Here is a 23,980-nt window from a genome sequence, read left to right as displayed (position 1 = left end):
TTTGGGTAGTGATCTCCTCCAGTGAAGCCATCTTGGGGCTCCACGAAGTTCCCAAGGCCCGCAAGAGCTCCCCACTCCGGTAACTTCTTCCAGAAAAATAACAGCCACTGGCACCCGTTAACCACCATGACTGTAGAGCCGAGGCACAACAGCAACGTGGACAGGCTGAAGCTTCTCTTGTCAGAGCCTGGAGCGGAGGCAGTGAGTGTGAGGAAAAGAAGCCCAATGCTGAAATACTTTTTCATATCCATGACCAGCATCTGCCCCCTCCCCAGCCCCCGCCCCATTCCTGCCAGCTGGATGGGGCTTCCTGGTGGACGGCGGCCTCCCACGGGGCCCTCCACGGGCTGAGGCCCAGCTCCCTGAAGACCCCTAGGAATTCCGAGTGGTGAGAGGCCTGGCAGCTTCTTGCATGACCTTCAGCCCAGCCCCTCCCCCTCAACCCCTCCTCCCAACCGAAGAGAAGATGAGGGGAGATAAGGCGCCAAGTAAACTGGCAACTCTCGACTCTCTCCACTCTCTCGGAAGGAGCCCGAGTGGAGGGGAATAAAGGGTGACCAAACCAGGAAATGCACCGCTGCATTTCCCCAAACCACACGGACCTTAAAACTCGTCAGACCGGTTTCAAATTAGCCAATACCCAGAAGAATTTATTAAATGCAACTGTTATGATTCATTGAGATTCACTCCAATTCCAAAATGAGAAGTGACAGTGTAATGACTGGATTTATTTCCCCCAAAGCAGTCACAGTAAAAGTGCCTGAGTAAAAGATGGGATAAAAGCATGAAAGCAAAGACTTAAAAACAGCTCCGTGCTCATCCGCTGTAGGAAAAGGAGGGCAGAGAAGAGTTGAAAGCTTGGGTTAAGACGATGAGGGGCTCGCCGGGTCTTCTCCATTTGAAGAAACTTTCTGGAAAGGAGACCGCGGTACGTGTCTACCGAGTGCTTTCTCATGCCGGTCCTATTTTGTTTTGCAATATACAACCTTCCGGACTGTTCCGTTTGTTTGGAATTTATGATGAAGTCCAGTCTCCAGAAACTGTCTGCTTTCTCCCTTGGTCAGCCAGCCTCAGAAACTCCCACTTCATCCCTTCTTTTCCTTCTCCAACATTTAACCAGCATTCAATTGGAATCAGGTAGTCTGCTTTCTCCCTTGGTCAGCCAGCCTCAGAAACTCCCACTTCATCCCTTCTTTTCCTTCTCCAACATTTAACCAGCATTCAATTGGAATCAGGTACATGTCCGGCCTGGAGAATTCTCTGCCTTGTTGGGGCAGATGTCAATTAAGATACTGGATCTATAACAGGCATAATCCAAACCCAAAAACCTTGCTACCAAAGTAATCCCTTTTGCCATCCCAAGCCGTCCAACCACCTGCTCGAGTGAAGCCAAGTGAGTCTTCTGGTTCATCATCATGAGGCCCAGAATACCCATAAACTTGCCAAAGGCACCAGAAGAGGAGTTTTTGTAGACTCACTGAAGTCTCCCCTCCCACCCCCACCTCCACTTCTTCAGGCAGTGGCTCCCTCTTTTCAGGAAGCAATCTCTCTTTTCCATTCAACTTTCCATAAAGAAGCTGGAGTTTTATTTTTCCTTGGCTTCCAATCTGTGCTTTGGACAGTCCCATAAAATTCCTTAGGAATTTATGGCCTGCTTTTCCTCTCAAGTGGAAAAGCACTAATCCCTCACAGAGGGGAAGGACAAGTGTTTCGAATGGGAGGTATGCTAGAAATATGTCCATTCAGCATAGGTGAGTTGGGGCCTGACCCACTGTTGAAGTCTTCCATGATGAGCCTAGCCCTTGACATAGAGCATGGTCTCAGTAACAGCCTGGGTAAAAGTGAGTGCTTGGCTTTGAAAGATTTCTCTTGACCAGAAAACTTATCTTCACCTGTCACTGCCATCCAAAAATTCCCGAGGCAGAGCTGTCACATAAATGTCATCCTCTACAGCACTCTTCTAAAATGCCAGCCCGTATAACTCGTTATTATGTGTCTACACTTCAGTGTAAATGAGTTTATCAGCAAGAGGAATCCAGGAACACTGACTTTGCCCCAGGCTAACAGGGGGTCTCAAGGGCATGAAAACCTGAAGTCCATCTTTGCCTCCTGCCCTCCTTCACATTTTTTGTTGCAAGTCAGCTCCAAAGATCTGATCACACTCAGATCTGTGCAAATAGCTTTTCACCATCTTTTCTAATAAACACAAGGGAATGGGATATTAAAATATGCCTTCACAATTGAGTTGATTGGTAGCAACAACCAAGTAACAGGTGATTTCTGAGGAGAAGGAGGGAGAGTTCACTTGAACTTGGATGATATTCAGCCTGATTTGGAGCAGGAAAGAGGAGGAACCATGGGGTTCTGTCTCAGTCCATGTAATTCTATATGAACAATCTCAGAAACCATAACATTAGCTTTGCTACTGCTTTATAAATGTCGTTGACTAAAGACAGAACAAAAACTACTACAATATCATTGAGACAATCTTGCGAATGAGGGACCCATTTGCACCCCTATTTTCATATAAAAACATTTGTTCAACCTCAGCTTTTCTCCCCAAAACAGTGTTGCGTGATCAAATGAGCTGGAGAACACCATTCACTAAACTGTCATCCTGGAGATTAATGGAAATTAGCATATTAAAGGCTCTTAGAAGGCATGCAATAAAATGTTTAGCTTTATTTAATCTATCGTGTCACAAATCTACTTGATTATGGCATTTATTGATTTACTTCTTTTATTCTGCAGACGACATTTTAGAAAACCCTGCTCCAACTTAAGAGGAAGGATCTGGCCATTGCAGTAGGCTGAATTACAAAGTAAATGCATCCGAACACTATAGAGAATTCTGGAAGTGGGAGGAACAAAAAGGAGAATCTTAAAAAAAAAAAAAAAGTAATCATCCCTCATCACAGTTCTTACTATCCTTTTGACAGGTAAAGACCAACCTCTAAGAGACAGGTGAAGGGTTATCTCAACAAAAGAGACAAGTCTCCACTTTTGTCAGCCCGAAGGGTGAGCTGATAAACTGTTCCAACTTTAGTCAACAGCTGGAGAACAAACTGGAAGCATAAATATATCCATCAGCCTCCTTATTAAAAGTTCCAGACACACGGTATCGGCTTTAGCTTGTGACGGATAACCTGGATGGGCAGATAGAGGTGGATGATGGGAGTGTAGCAGGTGGATAATGGTTTGGATCCAGCTAGCTACATAAGCACCTTACTAGGAATCGGGAAACCTGTTTGCTCCTAATTTCTGTCTCTACTGCATTTTTTATTTTGATCAAATCACTGAAGTTCTGAGCTCTTATAGTTTTCCATCTGTACATGACGATTTAATGAATATTTGTTACTAGATATCAGTTTTCACATTCTTTCAACTGGAGGGAATATGTTCCATAGGCCTTTCCACCACTTAGGGATGATTTGATGATCCCTAAGAGGAAAAGAGAGAGAAAGTAAAGAAAGGGGAAGCAAAGACGAAGGTAGGAAGGAATTTTGATTCATTTGAATGCCTTTTGAATAGAGCTTAAATGTATAAATACATAAAGGTAGGGACACCTGGGTGGCTCAGTTTGGTTGAGTGTCCGACTCCTGATTTCAGCTCAGATCATGATTCCACGGTCATGGGATCAAGCCCCGCATGGGGCTCTGCGCTGAGTGTGCAGCCTGCTTAGGATTCTCTCCCCCTTGGCCCCTCTCCCTGACTCGTGCTCGCTCTCTCTCTAAAAAAAATAAAAATGAAAAAAAGAATACATAATGGTATTGAATGTATCATGGCATTGATATCAATACCTTCTGGACCATGCCCTGGGCCTCTTGGACTCAGTGTGTTTGCGAGACTATATATCCAGGCATGTAAACAGTAAATAGTAATAGCTAAAATAGTGAAATAGTAAATATAGAATAAGTAAATAGCTCTTCCTAACAACCAAGAAATGCAGGTGCTTATTCATCTGCCCCAGCTGTCGATCCATCATTTAACTTCCCTGGGTCTTACTTTTCTGAGATGTCAAACTAAGAGGGAGAACATGTATCCGTGAGGCACCACTATGTGATTCTGCATGCCATCTGCAGGGATTTCAGGAGATGGCGGGGCGGGGGGTGGGCGTGCTCCTGGAGAACATAAAGTATTTCAGTTCATCAGGTCATATCTGCATCCTACATTGTTACGGGACTTGCTCAAGGAGGAGTCGTTGGGCAGGTTTTTCAGAACCAGTCTAGCCTACCCATTCTTCAGAAGCCACCTCCTGCACAAAACCCTTGTGGATCCTCCCCTGGACAATCCTAACACATCTGCCTTTATGGAACTGTCTGGCTGAGCACATTCAAAGCTTACTGAGAGCAGAGAACCCTGTCTTCTTTGTTTTCCACATCTTACTAGTACTAAGTAAAGTTCTGTTAAGTGAAAATTGGTGTTCTAGGCCATTATTTCTCAAAATTTTTTTTATTTTTATTTTTATTTTTTTAAGTTTATTTATTTATTCTTGAGAGAGAGAGGGAGACAGACAGAGCGAGAGCAGGGGAGGGGCAGAGAGAGATAGAGAGAGAGAGAGAGAGAGAGAGACAGAATCTGAAGCAGGGTCTAGGCCCTGAGCTGTCAGCACAGAGCCTGATGCGGGGCTCGAACTCACAAACCAAGAGATCATGACATGAGCCAAAGTCAGACGCTTAATTGACTGAGCCACCCAGGTGCCCCCCAAATTTTTTTTATTGGGACCCACAGTAAGTATTAAGATCATATAAATAATACTCATATAAGTAAAACTGAAACAGAAGCTTTATAAAGCAACATCTACCCTTATTGTATGCAATGCCTTCTGATAACTTTGATATTGTTCTACACTGCTTCCATATTTAAAATTGCTATTTGAGACCCACCTAATGGATTTCATGACCTCAAATGATGGGTCCTAACCTATAGTTTGAAAAACTACTCAAGATATGCCCTGATCCTCTTTTCTCCCCCGCAAAATGAAAAAATGGATCCTCCACAAGAAGCCGATGAAAATTCTAGAAGTTCTTCACTGATTTAAATTTGGAAAGTGTCAAATGATGCTCACGTGCCTAATATCCAAATCCCATTAGAGAAGGCACACGGCAGGCAGCCTTACTGTGTGTGGGCGTCACTATCATTCCACCAATAGGTTAGGACAGGATCTACTTTCCTTTCTAAAACTGATGTGATCAGTCTTTTCAAGCAGGCATTTCTCCTTTTTATATTCCTGAGTGTAGGTAGGAGACATCTCCTTCGGAGCCCCTATTCCTCCTAGCACTGCCTCATGCACAGGGCAGGGCTCAAACCTCCAGGAGGGAGAGCAGTAAACAGTACACCCCTGGTGAAAGCATCCACATGTGAAGGGTGCTCTGTCTGGGTCTGAATCTTCTCTGAGCACTAGAAAGGGCTTTCAAACACATGCCTGATGGGCCTCAGTTACTCTCCAGGGACTCAGGAGGCTTTCTGAGTCTACAAAACTGCTATGCATCCCACCCACAAAGGGGACAACCACATGACTCCACTTTCCTGCTTGTTTCTGAATCACTGTCTTATCTGTCTTCCTCCCTTTCCCCCTTAAAATAGTTGGCTTCACGGTTGTCTGTGCACAGTCATATGATAAGCAGTGATAAAGAAAAAAAATTTTAAAGAGCCAGGGAGGAGTAAGGAAGCAAAGAGAAAGAGACGTGTTCTCTTGCACATGGGATGGGCTCCTAAGACTCCAGTTTCCTAGAAACAAAGCCCGCAGATCAATTTTAAATCTTGAGCCCCGGCAACGTGAAAAGGGCTAGGCTGAGAAACCCAAATGCTGTTCAGTGTTATCAGGCACTTGAGGAGATAAGAGCTAAGCTCTATTCTAGTCCCTACCAGGAGACACCACTGTCCTCAATTTTCTCATCCACAAACTTCGGATGAAAATGCTATCCCCCCTCCCCAAATCTGAAAGTGGTTCATAACTATGACTTGTGTGTGTGTCACATGTTTCATTTTGCTGAAGTATATAAAATGAGTATCCAACCCAACGAGGTAAGCAGAGCCAATATGACTATTTGCATTTTACAGTTGCGGGAACTACATTCAGAGAAGTTACATTTCTTCCCTGAGGTCACACCGCTCATTCCTGTGGAGCCGAATTAATAAAGAATAAACAAACACATTGTGAAGGCAGCCTTTTGTGAATGTATATTGGCCCACAAATGCTTGAAAGCAGGCAGCAAATACAAACTTAGCAAGCCATAGTGACTTCCTATGCAACTCATTCTAATTAGAACAACCCCTCTATCCAAGTCATGCCTCTCAGATGGAAAGCAATCCGTAATCCCTAGAGACCCTGCAACACACAGAATCTAACCAGGCACTCTCACAACATAAATCCTAGACCACATAATCTACAATTTATTTTTTACAATATAATGATAATGATAATAATAATAATAATAGCGTTCCTGGATGGCTCAGTCAATGAGACATTCGACCCTTGATCTTAGCTCAGGCCTTGATCTCAGGGTCATGGTCAAGCCTCGCGTTGGGCTCCATGCTGGGCATTAAGACCTACTTAAAAAATAATAATAATAATAATAGCAACAACAGCTAACATTTTGTGTGCGCTTATCATGTGATAAGCGCTTTTCTAAGCATTTGCTACACGTTACATTGTTTATTCCAAATAACACGATTAGAGAGATATTACTGATCTTGTTTTATAGATGATGAAATGAAGTCTCAGAGAGGTTAGACAACTTGTCAGAAGGATGCACAGGGGCGCCTGTGCGACCGACTCTGGCTCAGGTCACGATATTGAGGCTCATGGGTTCAAGCCCTGTATTGGGCTCCATGCTGACAACTCAGAGTCTGGAGCCTGCTTCAGATTCTGTGTCTCCCTCTCTCTCTCCTCCCACTGCCTTCCACCTCGAGCGCTCTCTGTCTCTCAAAATTAAACTAAAAAAAAAAAAAGGAACGCAGAGCTGGTTCAGTGGTACAACCAGGATTGGGACCTGTCCCTCTAGTGCAAAGCCTTTGCATTTAGCCATGATGCCACCTGCTTCAAAATGCAGTCACTGTACTCTATCTTTTTCACCTTTTCTTACAAGTCAAATATATACACATACAGTTGACCCTTTAACAACCTGGGTTTCAACTGTGCAGGTCCACTAATAGGCAGGTTTTTTCAATAAATACAGTACAGTACTATAAATGTATTTTCTCCTCCCTATGATTTTCTTAATAACATTTTCTTTTCTCTAGTTTTCTTTGTAAGAATACAGTATATCGTATCTACATATTCAACATACCAAATAACGTGTTAATCTATTGTTTAAGTTACTGGTAAAGCATCTGATCAACCACAGGCTATTAGCAGTTAAGTTTGGGGGGAGTCAGGTTATACTCAGATTTTCAACTGCACAGGGTCAGTGTCCCTAACCCCCTCATTGTGCAAGGGTCACCTGTAATAACAGGGGAAACTATATGTGCAAATGAGGCAGTATATGGGAACTGCCTGTACTTTCTGCTAAATTTTTGGTAAACCCAAAACTGCTCCAAAAAAAGCAAAGTCTAGGGGCGCCTGGCTGGCTCAGTTGGTTAAGTATCCAACTTCATCTCAGGTCATAATCTCCCAGTTCGTGGGTTTGAGCCCAGTGTCAGGCTCTGCACTGACAGTTCAGAGCCTGGAGCCTGCTTCGGATTCTTTGTCTCTCTCTCTCTCCCCCTCTGCTGCTTGTGCTCGCTCTCTTGCTCTCTCTCTCTCTCTTAAAAATAAACTTTTAAAGAAAAGCAAAGTTTATTGATTTTTTTAAATAATGTTGAAATGAAGGTAAAAGATAAAAATTCTCCCTATTATGTCAGCACCCTCCCTTGCCTTTTCCTTTTTAAAAATAACATACAGATATGTGTGTGCGTGTGTGTGTGTGTATGATTTTTAAATACTACCACACTCTCTGTCATGGAAGGAAGGAGAACACTCCAGAACAAATGTCTATAGAACACCTACTGTTTAGTTAAATACTATTATAATTTAATGTTAAAATTTACTTAAACAATCGAACATCTATCACGTACAAGGCAATATGTCAAGTGTTAGCACAAACTGGCCCAAGTGTTTACTCTCTGGGATCTTTTCTACCTCTATAAGAGAACAGATAGAGAATATCCCAACATGAACACTAGACATCAATAATTTTAAGTAGAGAGTGCGAACAGTAAAAGCTACCAGGATTCCAAGGGCCAAAAGAGCTATAGCCCGGAGAGTTCTAGGAAGGAGGCCCAAGGAGGAGGGAGACTAGGAGAGGTGGTTGGAGTATTCCAGGAATATGGACATGCGGGGATCAGAGTACCAAGAAATACTGGACAGGATGAGAGAAACAAGCCACCGTGCAGGAGGCTCCCAGCATGCAGGACGCGGGATCCACTTAGCAGAAAATGGGGGAGGGGATGGACACAAGCCACGTAGGACCCTGAATGTCTGCTGGAACGATGAAGCTAGATTCTATTCTATAAGTAACTAGGAGTGGGGGTAGGGGGACAACTGGTTCTGAGCACCCCAAAAGGGTATTTAGTGCCATTGCACAACTCTTATATAAATCCCCTGGATTCTGGAGAACAAGGCTAATAAAGATATGAAAACGAGCCCTAAAGCTATCATCATGAATTCGTACTCAGGCACCTAAAACTTAAGTGAGCTATTCTTTTCTAAAATGAAAAAAATATTTTTAAAACAGCTAGGTGGTCATGGCCAGTGACTTGCACTTTCTGTGAATAGAGCTCTCATCCTCAGTACCAGGAAAGTGAGAAGCTATGGGGTCCTGAGGCACAGAACAGGCCAGTGGTGTGGACTGAACTTCAAACTTTCAGGCAGGAGGCTGCCTCCATGATTCCAGGGGTTCTTGAAAGGGGTCATTCATCAGAAAAACATGTTCCCTACTTCTGGCTAATGCTGGAATTGTGTTAACAAGGGGCTAATTAAGCCTTCCATTTTAAAGTGACTGCAAATCTCCCTCTTCTGCCTTCAGTGGGACAAAGAGATGATGAACATATCCTTTTCCTGGGCATGTTTTGTTAGTGGGGTCGGGGGACACAGGTCCAGCTTTAGCAAATAAAAAGGCAGGATGCCCAGTTAAACCTGAATTCTGCACAAGAGATACTTTGGTAGTGTATGTCCCATGCAATGTTTAGGACATACTTATAGCAGAAAAGTATTTGTTGTTTATCTGAAGTTCAAATCGAACTGGGCATCATGTATTTCATTTCATCTCGCAACTCTGGGCTCTGGGCACCTAACAGAAATAGGACAGATTCCTGGAAGGGCAAAGGATACAGATAAAGGAGGCTGGGTGCCAAAAACAAACTTTTCAAATCAATTTCAATATATGAAGGTCTACAAAAGCATACCACTGCTCATCAATAGGACTCAGAGTTAATGCTGACAGGCCCAAGAAGCTTCACCTACCTGTCCCTCATTCAATCCTGCCCACAGCCCTACAACCCAAGAAGGGTGACTATTGCTAACCCTTTTCATAAACAAGGAAACAAAAGTTTGAGGAGGTCAAGTGAATTTTCACAAAGTCACAAAGCTATAAAACAGAAGACCCAGATCCCTGCTCTTGGGTGAATTCCAAAGAAGGTTTTAAAGGAAGAAAAGGATTCATGTGGTTGAAGGCAAGAAGAAAAGACAGTTTGCAAGAACTGATCCTTCATGGTCATATGAGCTCTCTGCTACCTTTAGTCTCATTACTTCAGTATCAATTATCTAAAATGAAATCTGAGCTTAAAAACCAAGGGTCCTAACAGAAAATTAACGAAGGAATTATGATTCCTTACAAGCCTCCCATAATCTTTTCAAAAGGCTGGCTACCCTTCAACTCATGTTTACCTTAGCAATTCTGATGTCCTGGCCAAAAGCAAAGTCCTGGTCTCTCAGTGCGGTACCTTTGTGCACTACTGACATTCAGGCCAGAACGCGGCAACCCGTGTGCATTCCGTCAGAGGCTGGGCTTACTGAAGAGACACACGGTAGGAAAACGCAGTCAGGTGCTTTGGCCCAGAGAAATGGGATGTACACCTGGGCCACAGCAAACAGACGGTAAGAAATCCTCAAACCTCAGTCACCCCATTAGGCTCATGAGTTAATGCAGGTGATGTTCAGGTTAAAATGCAACACTGAATCTACTTTTTAAAAATTCCAGGGGTGCCTGGGTGGTTCTGTTGGTTAAGCATCTGACTTCGGCTCAGGTCGTGATCTCACAGTTCGTGAGTTCAAACCCTGCCTGCTTCGGATTCTGTGTCTCCCTCTCTCTCTGCCCCTCCCCCACTCACACTCTGTCTCTCTGTCTTAAAAATAAACATTTTTATAATTTTTTAAAAAATTCCAGAGGGCGCAATGCATCAAGTAGGTCAGGACCAAAGCCAGCCCCAAAACAGGTAATCCATGTTCCCTGAACCTCCCACCCCAGGGGCTGCCTAAGAAGCACCAAGTTCTAGTTCTGCACACCTGGAATCTGGCAAATGCTGAATTCCTGTTGCCAACTTATTTCAGAGAGGGAGGGAAGTAGGGAATGGAACAAAACTCCTCATTTGGCCATTACTGAATGAAATCTTCAGACAAAAGCACAGTTTCACCTGTATCAAATAAAAAGTATTAAATGCAGACAATTACCAATAATTAATTACCATTTATTGAGAACTTGCTGGAAGCTGGGCACTTTTTCATGTTTCATCTGTCATTATAATAACTCTACAAGGTAGCTATGATGCCCATTTTACAGATGAGGGGACTGGTAGATAGGTTAAATAATTTTCCTAATATCATGCAGCCACAATTGAGAAAACTAGAATCCGACCCAGGACTGACTCCAAAGCCCACGTGACTGTTCAAGATCCATGAATTTAGATTAAGTCACCACTCAATGACATGAAGGATGTCATCCTACAAAGCTCTTCTTCATCTCTATCGGGCCTATTAAGAAATAAACAAAGAAAATCAGCTGGAAATATAGCGTGGGAGATTGGGGTTAACCCTTAGGATAGATTCCCTTGATAATCAAGAGTTCAACATATCATCGTAGTGATGCTGTTCAACACCTCGCTCTGAGCAAAATCCCTAGAACGTAAAAAGTGTTTATTATTTATTTGTTGAATGGCTGGCCGGCTAGCTGGATAAACAGATGAATGCATGAATATCCATTCTGTCCACTGTTCCCTTTCTTTGGATAGCTTATCATTTTGGTTTTTGTGTGTGCTTTGTTAATGAAGCAGTTATTTTTGGATTGCATCCCTCCTTTGACCTCACTGGTTTCCTAACTGCCCTCATCACCCAAAATGCTAAAAAACTGCTTGCCCAACATTTTGTATGCTCTTCCTCCCATTTAGAGGGGCTCCCTTCCCTACCCAGATTCCATTTTTGACAAGGCCTGGCTCAAAATCTTATGAAGAAGCCTTTGCCAACTAGTAGAACCCACATTAATCTCCTCTCCTGTGATGTCCCACAGGGTCTTCAACTTCACTGTTTCATAAAAGGGTGTTAATCCCGAATCCCCAAAGGGCCCACTTGAGGAAGGTCCATTTCTTCTTTTATCTAATTATAATGTTTTGCAAAGTATGTCCACTAGTTCTATGATGCTAATAGTTTTTTCACAAATACGGGCATTCTATGATGGATAAGTTTGAGATATATGTAGCTACACACAGAGGGATACAAGTCCCTTTCCTACAGGCCATCTTGGCGCCTTAAATATACTAATGCGCATTTGACTCTGCAAAATTTCCCAACCTCTTTGATCACAGCAATCTGAAATTATTAGAAGGCTCCTACTCTTTGAAAGATACCCTGGCAAACACTGGTCGATTACACGTCCCATCCTCGGTGGCTGACTGATGATTCTCTCGGCCACCCAAAATGGTTTAATCATCCATTCCAAAAGGTAGGGAGATGGAGTCATAAGCCCTGCATTCCAGAAATTCTGCTTGCTTGTTTGCTTTTGGAATATCTTTGGAGTGGCTCAGTCATATAGACGGAGGGCTCCATTTAAAAAACAAATATATTTTTGTGGGCCTTGAACAGTACGTAAAGAAGCAAGCTATCAAAAATGACTTTGTGATTTCGATCACAGTAATAAAGATAAGGAGGGAAAAAAGCAGAGGCTGGCAGTTTTTCAGAGATATGAGACTTAGCTTCATGGAGAACAATAAAGATAAAATATCATCAAGTGCTAGGCTGAGCAAAGTCAAGGCCCAAAATGCAGAGAGCCAAGTACGGATCATTGTTAACAGAGGCCTTACCCAAGGGTATCTAGGTCTATACTAACGCCTGCCTTCACAGGTGTGGAATCTAAGGTCAAACCCCACTGATCAATAGAAATCACCTGACTCCTAGTCAATAAATTTCTCAGGGAGTTGGGGGGAAGTATTAGTGAACCCAGCCCTGAGGAGGTGAAGCCTAGGGTGTCCCCAGGCTCAGAAAACCCTGGGATGGGCTCTCCTTCTTAATTACAATTTTATTCACCAAAAGATCTGTGTTACTCATAGATTAATATTGTGTCTCCTACCAGACTACATGCTCCATGAGAACAGCTCCTGGCATGGCACCTGGCATATAAAGTATTCAGTAAATATTTGCTAAATGGATGAAAGGATGGCTAGAGCAATGAATGAGCATACCACTTTGTCCACTGGTTAGAATCTTTTGTGAGTTCCGCCATCTTTCTTTCCAGCACTGTACTGGACGGTGAACTTCTAAGAAGAGCAGAATCTAAGTTAGTCTGATGAAAGAGTGCTGCCGGATGAGTGACTGTCTACCTGTACTCCCTGAGTGGCTCATACTCTGCTTGGTGAACCACTGGGAGGAAGACACTTCTACTCACAAGATGCTTGTATTTGGCTAGGGTAAGACTACTGGCATCAAGAGATACTACAGTCTGAAAAAAAAAAATCTACTCAAGAAGGACATAAGCAAAATCAAAGTCTATGTTTTTCCTCGATAATTAATTACTGATCCGCCCACCATGATTTTCCTAAACCCTTCTTGAACCTGATTGTATCTTTAATCTGATCTACCCCTTGGAGTCATTAGCTCAACGAGTTTATGCCTTGCTGGCAAATAAAGGTGACTTTTTCACTGGCTTAAAAAACTACCTCTCTGAGACTTCAAGGTGAAGTAGAGGGGACCGGGAGGGGTGGGGCAGGAGAGGTTCTCATTTCTGTGCTTGGATTCGTTAACAGATTGTGCTTTCCCCCTTCCTCCCAGGCATGATATCATGGGGCTCAATCATATTCCCTCTGGAGTCTCCATTCTGTTTAGTGGCCAGTAAGCTGCAGTGACAACAGTACGTTCCTGTCCCCTCTGCAATCCCAGCACAGTACAGACTTTTGGCCACTTCACATGGTTTCTGCCAGAGAACTGGATTTCAAACAGGTGCAGCCCTGCTGATTAGCATTATAATAGATTGTAATTACTTAACCAGACCATATATACCCAGAGGAACTTGGAGACAAATATAATGTTTTGCCAAGTGTAGCTTTTATTTATGTAAAATACTGCAGGCCTGCTCTGGAGTTCTTTTAGTCTAAGTGAAATCCTGGAAGCTTTGTCTGCATATGCTTCAATGAGTTCCGGCACTGGAGTTCAGGCACTGGAATTTAAAATTTCATTTCTTGTTGTTGTCAATTACAAAAGGTTTTGTATCTAAGGCCCTTAGGAGAATTTAAACTTGATTTTAAACTCCTCAAAGGGAGGACAAGTGGGCCTTTTTCTTCTCCCCTTCCCACAGCACCTTGCACAGGCCCTGACACCCAGAGTGTTTATAACTCCTCTCAAAGGGGTCCCTGGGTGGCTCAGTCAGGTGAGCCTCCGACTCTTGATTTTGGCTCAGGCCATGATCTCATGATCATGGGACGGAGACCCACACCAGGCTCTGCACTGAGCCTGCTGCCTGCTTGAGATTCTCTCCCTTCCCCCTCCCTCTGTCCCTCCACTTTCCACTTGTGTGGAAATAATATGGCTTTCTTCCATAAGAACAGCTTCAAGGATCCCACAGATTTTTTATGAGATATCCTTTCCTTCTGTCATCTCCTCACTTCTTTCAAATGTACACAAAGACTGTTTAAAGGAATTCCTTCAACCGTTTACCACACTGGTCTTCCCAGCTAGATTTCACCCTCCTTGATATCATAGACAACTTTTGTCTTACCAAGTCCCCGACTTGCTAAGGGAATACACACTTGTTCAATTAAATTCATTCACTCATTCAACAGGGGACCAGGAACTGTCTGGGATACCAAGGGTAGAGCAGTGAACAAACACCAGTGCATTTATAGAACTTCTGTTCTGGTGTTAGAGACAGACAATTAAGAAAAACATATAAGATAGAGATAAGACCCAAAGAGTAAAACTAAAGCAAGAAAGGAGTATGTAAAACATCAAGGAGAAGGGTGAAATTTTAAATAGGGTTACCAGAAAAGGCCTTACTGAGAATGTGATATTTGAGTAAAGGCTTGATCCATGAGGATACCTGGGAAAGGAACATTCCAGAAAGATGGAACAGCCAGTGCAAAGACTGAGGTAGGAACATGGTGAATATGTTTAAGGGGGTCGAGTGGGTCAACATGGCTGGGAAAGGAATGATGGAAAAAAAGTAGCAAGCAATATAGGGTCAGAGAGGTCATAATGGGAGGCTGACCGTGTTGGCCTTGTAGGTTATAAGGACGTGGGTTTCTACCAAGAGGTCTGTGAACTGAGCGGCATGAGCTGGTGAAGTTGTGTCAGAGGGGAAACAGTTAGGATGCTGTAGAAATAATCCAGGTATGAGATGATAAGGTCTAGGGCCAGAGTGATGTCAGCAGAGGTAAACAAAGATAACCATATTTGGGATATATTTTGAAGGCAGAGAAAACAAATGCTGCTGTGCGCCTGGATATGGGGGCATCAGAATGCCAGGCATCAAGAATGGCTTCCAACGGATTCTGGCCCAGGCAACTGAAAGGATGCAGTTGCCATTTCTTGAGATGGGGAAGCCTGTAAGAGGCTTAGATTGGGGAGGGGGGAATCAGATACACAGTTTTTGACATAATAGAGTTTGAGATGCCCTTGCACAAATGATAATGACCAGAAGGCAATCACATATATGAGTTCTGAAGCTACAGTTACATAGGCTGGAATTAGGAATTTGGAGTCAACAGCATTGAGAATGTATGTAAATCCATGAAACTAGATGAAATTGATACAGTAAAACCAAAACAGCAGCTCCCAAATATCCTTATTTTCAATTGGTCAGATGCTTCAATAAATAATTAACCTTTGACTACAGTGGCCACACAATTCCTAGACTTTTCAAAACAATCTCATTTCAAGTGATTCTAATATTTTCAAAAAGGCAATTGTTAAGCGTAATTAAATTAACTTTATTTTTAGACTATGTGAGACTTTTCATATAAATACATTCACAAATCAAAGAGAGAAATATCACTGGACCATATGTTCTGATTTAAGATTCTAAAACTATGAATATACACATATAACTCTTCAACTATTAATAAAATTGTTAGAATGTACTGTAGCCTGGCCCTTTGCTAAGAACTTTACATAGATTCTCTTATTTCTCATAAAAACCCCCAAGAGGTTGTCAAACTTTATGAGAACTATTATAGTCCCATTTTACAGATGAAGAAACAGACATAAAGAGCCTAAGTCACATGCCTCAAGAATGACAGATGCAACCTGGGGCACCTGGGTGGCTCAGTTGGTTAAGTGTCAGGTCAGGTCATGATCTCATGGTTCGTGGGTTCGAGCCCCTCGTCGGGCTCTGTGCTGACAACTCAGAGCCTGGAGCCTGCTTCAGATTCTGTGTCTCCCTTTCTCTCTCTCTCTGCTTCTACCCCCCCCCCCCCCCCCCCCCCCCCCCCCGCCCCCGAGCGCGCGCACAAACACACACACACTCTCTCTCTCTCTCTCTCTCTCTATAAAAATAAACATTAAAAAAAAAAAAAAGAATGGTAGATGTATCCTGTAGGTAGAATCTACAGATCCAAGGGAGAGGGGCCCACTGAAGAGTTAGGGAACTGAGGGTCTCAAATATTCACTAACTCAGCTGCTGGTCAAAGACAATACAGAGGAGAAATAGGGCTGACAGACAAGGTCTGACTGCCCAGAAGACCCTTTAACTGCAGGGCCCCCATGCCAAGTCGCTTTTTGCGATAGCACTGGGGCAAGAACTAACCCTTAGGGCAGTGGTTAAATAACCATAGGGAGCAATATTTAATGAGATGTTAAGTATTATAGGAGTCAGTAGGGAGTCGAGTATGGAGAAATCCTGGAACCTGAGCTGTTGGTGGACAAATTCAAGGTGTATGTTGCATAGGTGGAAAGGGGCTTTGACCACGCCCAGTCCTTCCACACCCCTTTCTAGACCCTTCCCACCTCACTCTATCTAAATGATAATAATAGCTTTCAGGGATCTTCTAAGATTTCCCCACAAAAGTCCTGAAGGTAGAGAGATGCCTTCAGGCAGTGTATATCGAGGGGTACTCAAGCCACCCTCCCTGTGAGACAGAACAGGGCCAGTTTAACCACCAAGCCAGTCCTCAGGCTCTGCCCAGAGCATCAGCATCTGAACTAACAGGGGGTTGGCCTGGGCCTCTGCTGTTGTAACAGTCTCCCCATGGGATTCTGGGGTCAACACAAAGTAACAGTTCCTGAGCCTGACCCCTTCAGAAAGAGTGTTGGCCTATCTCACAGGGTCAGCAGGGTGGAATAATTTTGAGAAACCTTGTTAATGAGCTATTTGGGAAATATGAAACAGAAACACTAGTGTCCCATTCCTTGCCAGACGAGGCTATCCAACTGAAAAGAAACATTTTGGAGATGAAAACCCGGCTTATTTAGGTCCTGTATAATAATCAACTCTATAAAGAACCCTTTCTGGGACCAATCCCATGGTAGGCTTAGGGGACATAATACTAACTGTAGTCGCTAAACGTTCATGAGCTCTTGCTGAGGGCAGGCCTCGGTCTATCACTTTCCATGTATTAACTCCTTTCATCCCTTCAACAAATGCATTTTGCTAGAAGTAGAGACTTTTACCGTCATCCACTTTTTACAGAGGAAGAAACAGGAACACAGGTTAAATATCTCACTAAAGGTCACAAAAGCTATTGGTGGTAGAGGCAGGATTCGAACCCAAGCAGCTTCCCTCCAGAGCTCTGCCCTTAAGCACTGGGCTGTACCACCTCTCAGAAAATGACTGTCATTATCACTGCATTAGGAGTGCCTCTTCTACACCGGGGAGGAAGGCAGGGAGTGACACAAACCAAAGATGTCTTCAGAGGCAGGGGTGGTGGAACAGGGAAGGGCCGAGCTCAGAGTACACACTAAGTGAGGTGACCGCAGAGCAAACTCCAGACTGCGAACAGGAGCAGTCAGCTGTCACGTGCTCGCTCCTTCCACCCTCTGCCATCCACCATGCTCCCACCATCTGTCCTCAATGCAAAGCAGCTCCATCCAGCATTCGCCGGGCCCCTGCTTCTAAGGAATCCCCATCCTTCTTGTTTCCACAACTATGCTTATAAATCTTGCTTGAGGAATCACAAAGGTCTACTATAAAATTTCAGGACATTTCTGTGTACAAAGTCTCGATGCAAGAATTATCCAGAACCCTCCCTCCCCTGCTGTTTTATTCTCCTCCAATGTTTCTCAAAGCATGCTTTGGTCAAATTCTCTTGGACCACTTGTTACAAATAAGGATTCCCAGCACTTGTCCTAAACTACCGAATGAAAAGCTCTGAAGGTACAGATATAGGCAGACCTATATTTTTAACACCCTCCCCTAGTGATTCTAATGCACACTCAAGTCACAGAAGCATTAATATCTCATTCCTGGAAAACAAGCGACAGCAACAGTGTTTAATGGGTTTCTGCTTTCAGTACAAGTGAGATCTTCCCATCTCTCTGTAATGAGCTTTCTCTAAAACAACTCCCTTTGTCATCACAACTGATGCATCTCTCATTATCTGGAGAATAATTATCTCAGCCTGGCTTTCAAACATTCTAGAATCCACCTCAGTTTTCTAAACTTTCTCCTACTCCAGTGTATCCAAATTGTGGCTCCCCGTATAGCTAACGATGTGAAGAGGTACCTGACATGAACTTCCTTCCTTTTTATTTTAGAAGCCATGTGTTTATGTTCATGTGAACGAAGAAAAATTGCAACCGCAATATTCCAACCTGTGATACTGGGGCTAAAGTGAGAAATAAGGGAATCAGTGTTTAAAGGTTTTAAATAAATAATAGCGCAGGTGGTATGAAGAGAAAAGTCTTAAATGGGGAAATTTTATCCTGCCTGACCCTTGCTGACAGGCACCCTCAGTTTGGGCCATGCCTGTCTGTTCCCCAACCTTGACCACAGGTGTTCTCAACCTTTATTCCAGCAGTGTCTGTGCCCATGGAATGATGTCTCCTATTGTGAATACCTCTTTAAATGCTACCCACCACCTCATGCCCAATTCATGCCTCCTTCTGACCTTTTTGTAACTCAAGTTTTGGTGTTTTTTTGTTTGCTTTTTTTATCTGTCCAATACCTGTTGTACCTAATTCATATTTGCTACGAGACAAAAGAGATACGATTTTGAAAGCACTTTAAATTATTGTGTACCATGAAAACATCAGGGACACGGCACAAGAATCTGCAGGGAGAACACTGCAAGGACCAGGGGGCTCAGTTCTCTCCCAGACAAGCCATGGGCAATAGATGTAGGGGGCCCTGTGCTTGTCATGTGACCTTGGGTACCCACTGGGCTTCTCTGAGACTCAATGTCCTTGTCTCTAAAACCTGCATCTGCACTAGCTGATCTGGTCCAGGGCCAAGTCCAACATGAATTTGCGAACCTTAGAGAATAATAACCATACAAGGCTAGTGCTCACTGGATGCTTCACGGCAAATGCTCCAACGTGGGGACGGTGCCCTGATGAACCTTGGGCTGGGGCAGGCTCCAGCAAAGCATCACCAGAGACACTCGGGCACCTCTCCCTCCAACGAGATGTGTTCTGTGGCTAAAGCAGCCCCACTGTTCATCCCACCTGTTCTCTGCCTCACTCTCCACCTCCCTCATCGGCATAGACAGCAAAGACCCTATGGATGGCTTCACTGCCATACTCACGTTTTTCCCATCCTCTTCCTGTTCTAAGACAACAAATTCAAAACCACAAGTTCTTAGTGTGAAGGTCTGGTCCTGAAATTAGCTATCCCTGCAGCTCCCCCTCAGACGTGCACTACTTTCCTGAGTCAAAGAGCCCACGTGTGGAAAGGAAATGAGGAGTGGGTGGGAAGTCTGATGGGGGAGGCAGGCAGAAGGAAGGGGCATTGCTGAAACGGCACAGAATGGGATGGCAATGTGTTCTTTGGGACTCCACAAAGGTCTGCCTGCTTCCCAAAGTGTAAGCCGCAAATCTCCCAGGGTGGTACTTGGTATGGTTTGTTGGAGCTTCCCTGTAAGCCCCGTAACCATGGTTTCGGGCAGACTACATCACAGCGTGAGCATAAAGAGAAGAGGCGTTTTTCCTATTTTCCTCTAAAAACTCCATCTCCTTTTTAAAAATATGTAAGGTGATACTCCAAGGTGGTCCGTATGCAACCTCTGACCCTAGGAAAATCACCAAGTGGTCTGCTTTTGATAATTAGAAGGGGATTCCTCTGTATTTCTCCATGAGGATCCAGATATTTCTTTTGGTATAGACCAAAGAACCCTGAAAACATATGCACCCAGAGCCACACCTGCTCTCGGTGGAAACATGTAGCATATCGGAAAACACCAAAATCCATTTCCTAATTTAATACCTTCCTTCCAAAAAGGGCAAAGGCAAGGTTTGTTTCCCTGCTTCTGTGGGGGCCACGGTTGAATGCATTTGGCTTATAGTACCTGGACAGGGGAGGCCTATTTCCAAGTCCCTAATATTCTGACAATGTAATCAATCAACTCAATGTCAGACTTAGAAACAGTATCACACTGCACAGTTACCTTGAAAAATCAAAACAGGGAAATAATATAACTTTAAGTGGGATTCAAAGCACTGACTTCCAATTTCTCACAAGCAGAATCATTTTAAAAGTACAACACTCATTCTGGATGAATGGGCGATGCACCGGGCAAAACAAGCTGGTCTTACGTTGCTGGGACCCTGGAGGAGACATCCTAGAGGAGAACACATTTTTCTCCCTGTATGTCAGAAGATGAGCTAACCACCATGCAACAGAACAGAAACAAGCTAGCTTCCTCCCGGAGGGAAAAATAAAGCAGCTCCTCACTGGGCTACACAGGACAAAGCCAGGACGTGCGAGAAGCCTTCAGTCTAAGGCTCCACGTGCCTCTCCAGGGACGGAGGAACCCACCCACACACAATCACACACAGCCAGCCCACCACGCGCCTGCGGAAGGCGCCGGGTTCTCTGCCAACCTTCAGCACCAGCGGCTGGGGGCTCCCCCAGCTTGCGAGCGCCCTGTAGCACCCGTTGTCTGGAGGGGACAGAGGGCCTGACCCTCTTGCCAAGTCTTCTCTTCCTTGCCCCAGCACCTACTTCTCCCCACCTACGAAATGAAGTATGCTTCCCCAAGGCAACTGAGACACATACACACACACCCCAGATGGCAATAAGTCTCGGCGCCCCATGACTAACGCCAAGGCCGCGAGTGCTTCCCCGGGACCCCACAGCTGGGCTCCTGGATCCGGAGGCGCCCCACTCACCCAGTCCTCGAAGTGCCGGCTCCCGTTCTGCAGCAGCTCCTCAAACTGGATGGTGCAGTTGGCCACGAAGTCGTCGTAGCCGATGGGGGCATCGTGGAAGACGGCCAGCTCGATCTTGCGCCCATTGCACACATCGGTGACGAACTCGTCGTGCCAGGCCGGGCTATTGGTCTTCTGCTTGGTGGCCGTTTGGCCGATGCGCGAGTCGTCCACGTTGAGGGCGATGTAGGGGTCAAGAAGGAAAGTCTGCGGCCGGGGTCCCACCGCATGGCGCAGCGACCAGGCTGTGGGCTTCAAGCTCACTGCCTCGCAGATTTTGATCTTAAGAAGGCCATTGAACACTACCATGGTCGGGGCGGGGAGTGGGGGCCGGGTCACTCCGTCCGCCCCGAGGGCAGGAATGAAGAACCGACGCCCCGGCGCTCTGAGCCACGGGGTCTCCTGGGTCCCCTCTCACCCCACCCCACACTCTCCCTACACCTTGTAGCGTTGCGCCCTAGCGCGGGCGATTCTCGGCGAGTGCATGTATTTCCTCGCCGGGCTCCTAACGGAAAACAGGGAGGGGGGGAGAGCTGGGGGACGTTCGCGTTTGGAGCAAGTCTCTCCCCCCCTACCACCAGCAGCACCCCCAGAAGAGGAGACGAGCTGTCGGCTTCGCTGCAAGCCGCGGGGGCTGTGTCGCCGCCTCGCTGGCTCTCCGGGTCCGGGCTGCGGGGACGCGGGCGCCGCGCCCGGCGCTTACCTACCTTTCCGAAACATAATCCCCGGGAAATTTCGACTCCGGGAGGGGGAGGGGGAGGTGGGACGGGGCGGGGACAAGAACCGGGGGCGCAGATTTCAACCCGGATCCTCTTCGCACACCCAGCGCCTGCCTCTGACCGCGCGGGGCGGGGGATGGATCGAGGGATGTTCAGTCTATCCGGAGGGATGCATGTCGAGAGGAAATGGTCCTCCTCGGAGCCAAATTTTTAAAAATCCACAAGCCGCACAGCCCGCCTGGCCGTCTCCTCTTGGGCGAAGCCGCGCGGCGCGGCAGTCGGCGGTCGGGAGGCGCCAGGAGCCCGGAATCTCACATCCGCGCGGGCCGGGGAGTCGGGGTGGCCGCCGCTCGGGCTCGGGGCGCAGGCCGGCACCGGGCGGTGCGCAGCGCGGCGGCGGCGGGGCCGGGACTGCGACTCGGCGCGGCCCCACCTCCCGGGCGCCGGCGCCCGCCGGCCGCGCTCCCCGCGTCCCCGCTCTCGGCTGCCGCTCGCTCGCCGCCCGCCCGCCCGCTCTCCCCCTCGGTCTCTTCTCCCTCCGTCGGTGTGCGAGCGAGTCTCCCTCCCTCTAATGCAGGAAATGCGCAAAAGACGTCAGTGTGTGTGTGTGTGTGTGTGTGTGTGTGTGTGTGTGTGTGTGTGTATGTGTGTGTGTGTGTGTGTGTGTGTGTGTGTGTGTATATGTGTGTGCACGCGCGCGCGCGCTCCTGTGTTTGGGGAAATAGAAAGTTTTGCCTGTTGGGGGAGCAATACGGGAAAAGTGAGCTGAAGAGAGGAACGACGCAGAGAGGGCGAGCCTGCCGGGTCGCGGCGGCGGGCGGGGGAGCCGAGCAGGGGACTCGCGCGGGACCCCGGGGAGTGGCGGCGTTGCGGACGGCGGTGCGGACGCCTCGGGCCGTGGACACCTCGTCTCTGGTCTCCACCGGGAGATCAGCGGACCGCGCGTTTCCCCGGGGCTCCACGGCCAACACGGTCTCGTAGAGCCGGGGGGTGGGGGAGTGGTGGGTCGCACTGCCGGAGGAGAGTCGGGACCCTCCCCCAGTCCCACCCCACTCGGACCGAGGCGGGCGAGAGCAGCGGGCGGAGTATTGGCCCGTCTGTCTGTCATTCTGTCCGGAGAGTCCCTGCTCCACCGCGGTGGGGGAGGGGAGAAGGGAGGGGCGTGCAAAGCTTGGTGCGAGTTTTTCAAACATTCATCCTCTCTTCCCTTGCTTTGGGGGCATTTCCCCCCTTTGGGATCTCTCCTGGACTTTTCGGGCCGCGAGAACTTGTTGACAACTGAAAGCTCAGTAGAGCCCCGGCTCTATTTGTGTTTGTTTATTTTTTACAAAGTGACTTCATATTTACTCCAGGCCTTGTCTGTGCCCTTTTGGGGGACATGGCTCTGATCAGTGCGCTGACAGCGGCCGTCGAGCTGCGGCAAAACGGGGCGCGCCCTCCGGGGGGGCGAGTGCCTGTGTCCGCGCTAATTTCCTCCGTAACCTTTAAACTCTCGCTGGAAGCCGCGGCGGCGGCTGATCACGTGAGGCGAGCCTTGGGCTGCTAGGGAAGAATTTCCTCCGCGGGGAGCCGGGGACCGGGTAGGCGGCCCGGCGAGGGACGGCCCCGCGCCGGGGGACGCGAACCTGGGGGGGCGGGGCGAGAGCGCAGAGGCCCTGGGCGCGGCCCCGGCTGCTACAGCCCAAGGACTAGGCTGGGAAGAGGTCATCTCCGCTACCTGCGAGCAGGAGGTTGTGCACACGGAAAAAGAGAACCTCGGCGCTCCCCCCCACCCGGTGCCGATCCAAGTCAGGGACTTTGTAGGCATCGCGATAAACTGAGTTTTTATCTGGAGAATTTGGTTAGTGTAGACCAAAATTTTAAACCCACCCCTCGATTGCATTTTCTCAGGAGAAAAAGGTTATCATGGTCTGTAGCTTAAAGGCTTAAAAAGGATTAAAGGTGAGGAAGGAGGCAGTCCCCTGAAACAACTGGATACCAAGGGCAGCAACACAGGACGCAAGAATGATCAGAAAGTCCCAAGATGATCTCCTAAGGCCTGAAATCGCTGCTCTGCCTGATCTTACAATTTCTCCCAGCACGCCCTGATGAATAGGGCAGCTGGGTAGAGAGTGCTAAAATGCAGTCTTAGGGACTATTGAGATCTTGTGCATGTAAAAAGTCAGGATATAAAAGTTATGCCTTACATGGCCACTCCCACCAGCTGGAGGTGTATTTTAAAATCTGTCAGTTGGACAAAGCGTGAGTGGGATGTCTCATTGCTGTTTAACTTTTATGTGTCTTTGTTCATCAGAACTTTTTCCTCCTTGCTCTTTCCTTCCACCATGTTATTGTTATTAAACTTGTTTCCCCCTTCCGGGGGCATGTGATTGAAGGCAATGGCAAACAGGGCTCCATCATTGGACAATGCATCTGGGAAGCAGAACCAGCACTAGAGCTGAGATACTTGACAGGCAAAATTTAAGGGGTACCAATAATAATCAGCTAAGTAATCAGTAAT

At 46.4% G+C, this 23,980-nt stretch overlaps 1 protein-coding gene across 1 annotated transcript in view; it reads right to left on the bottom strand.

Annotated features, from left to right (window-relative positions):
- Window positions 1-21,881, bottom strand: part of PRKCE (protein kinase C epsilon) — a 442,370-nt gene extending 420,489 nt beyond the window's left edge. The window contains exon 1 of the mRNA XM_049649833.1: window positions 20,723-21,881. Coding sequence (XP_049505790.1) covers window positions 20,723-21,070 — 348 coding nt within the window. The 5' untranslated portion in view covers window positions 21,071-21,881. The remainder of the gene's footprint in view (window positions 1-20,722) is intronic.
- Between the last annotated feature and the right edge of the window lie 2,099 nt (window positions 21,882-23,980).

The sequence above is a fragment of the Panthera uncia genome, assembly GCF_023721935.1.
Source record: "Panthera uncia isolate 11264 chromosome A3 unlocalized genomic scaffold, Puncia_PCG_1.0 HiC_scaffold_11, whole genome shotgun sequence".
NCBI classification, from domain to species: Eukaryota; Metazoa; Chordata; class Mammalia; order Carnivora; family Felidae; genus Panthera; species Panthera uncia.
The sequence above is the reverse complement of the archived record's forward strand: the minus strand, read 5'-3'. Positions and strand labels throughout refer to the sequence as shown.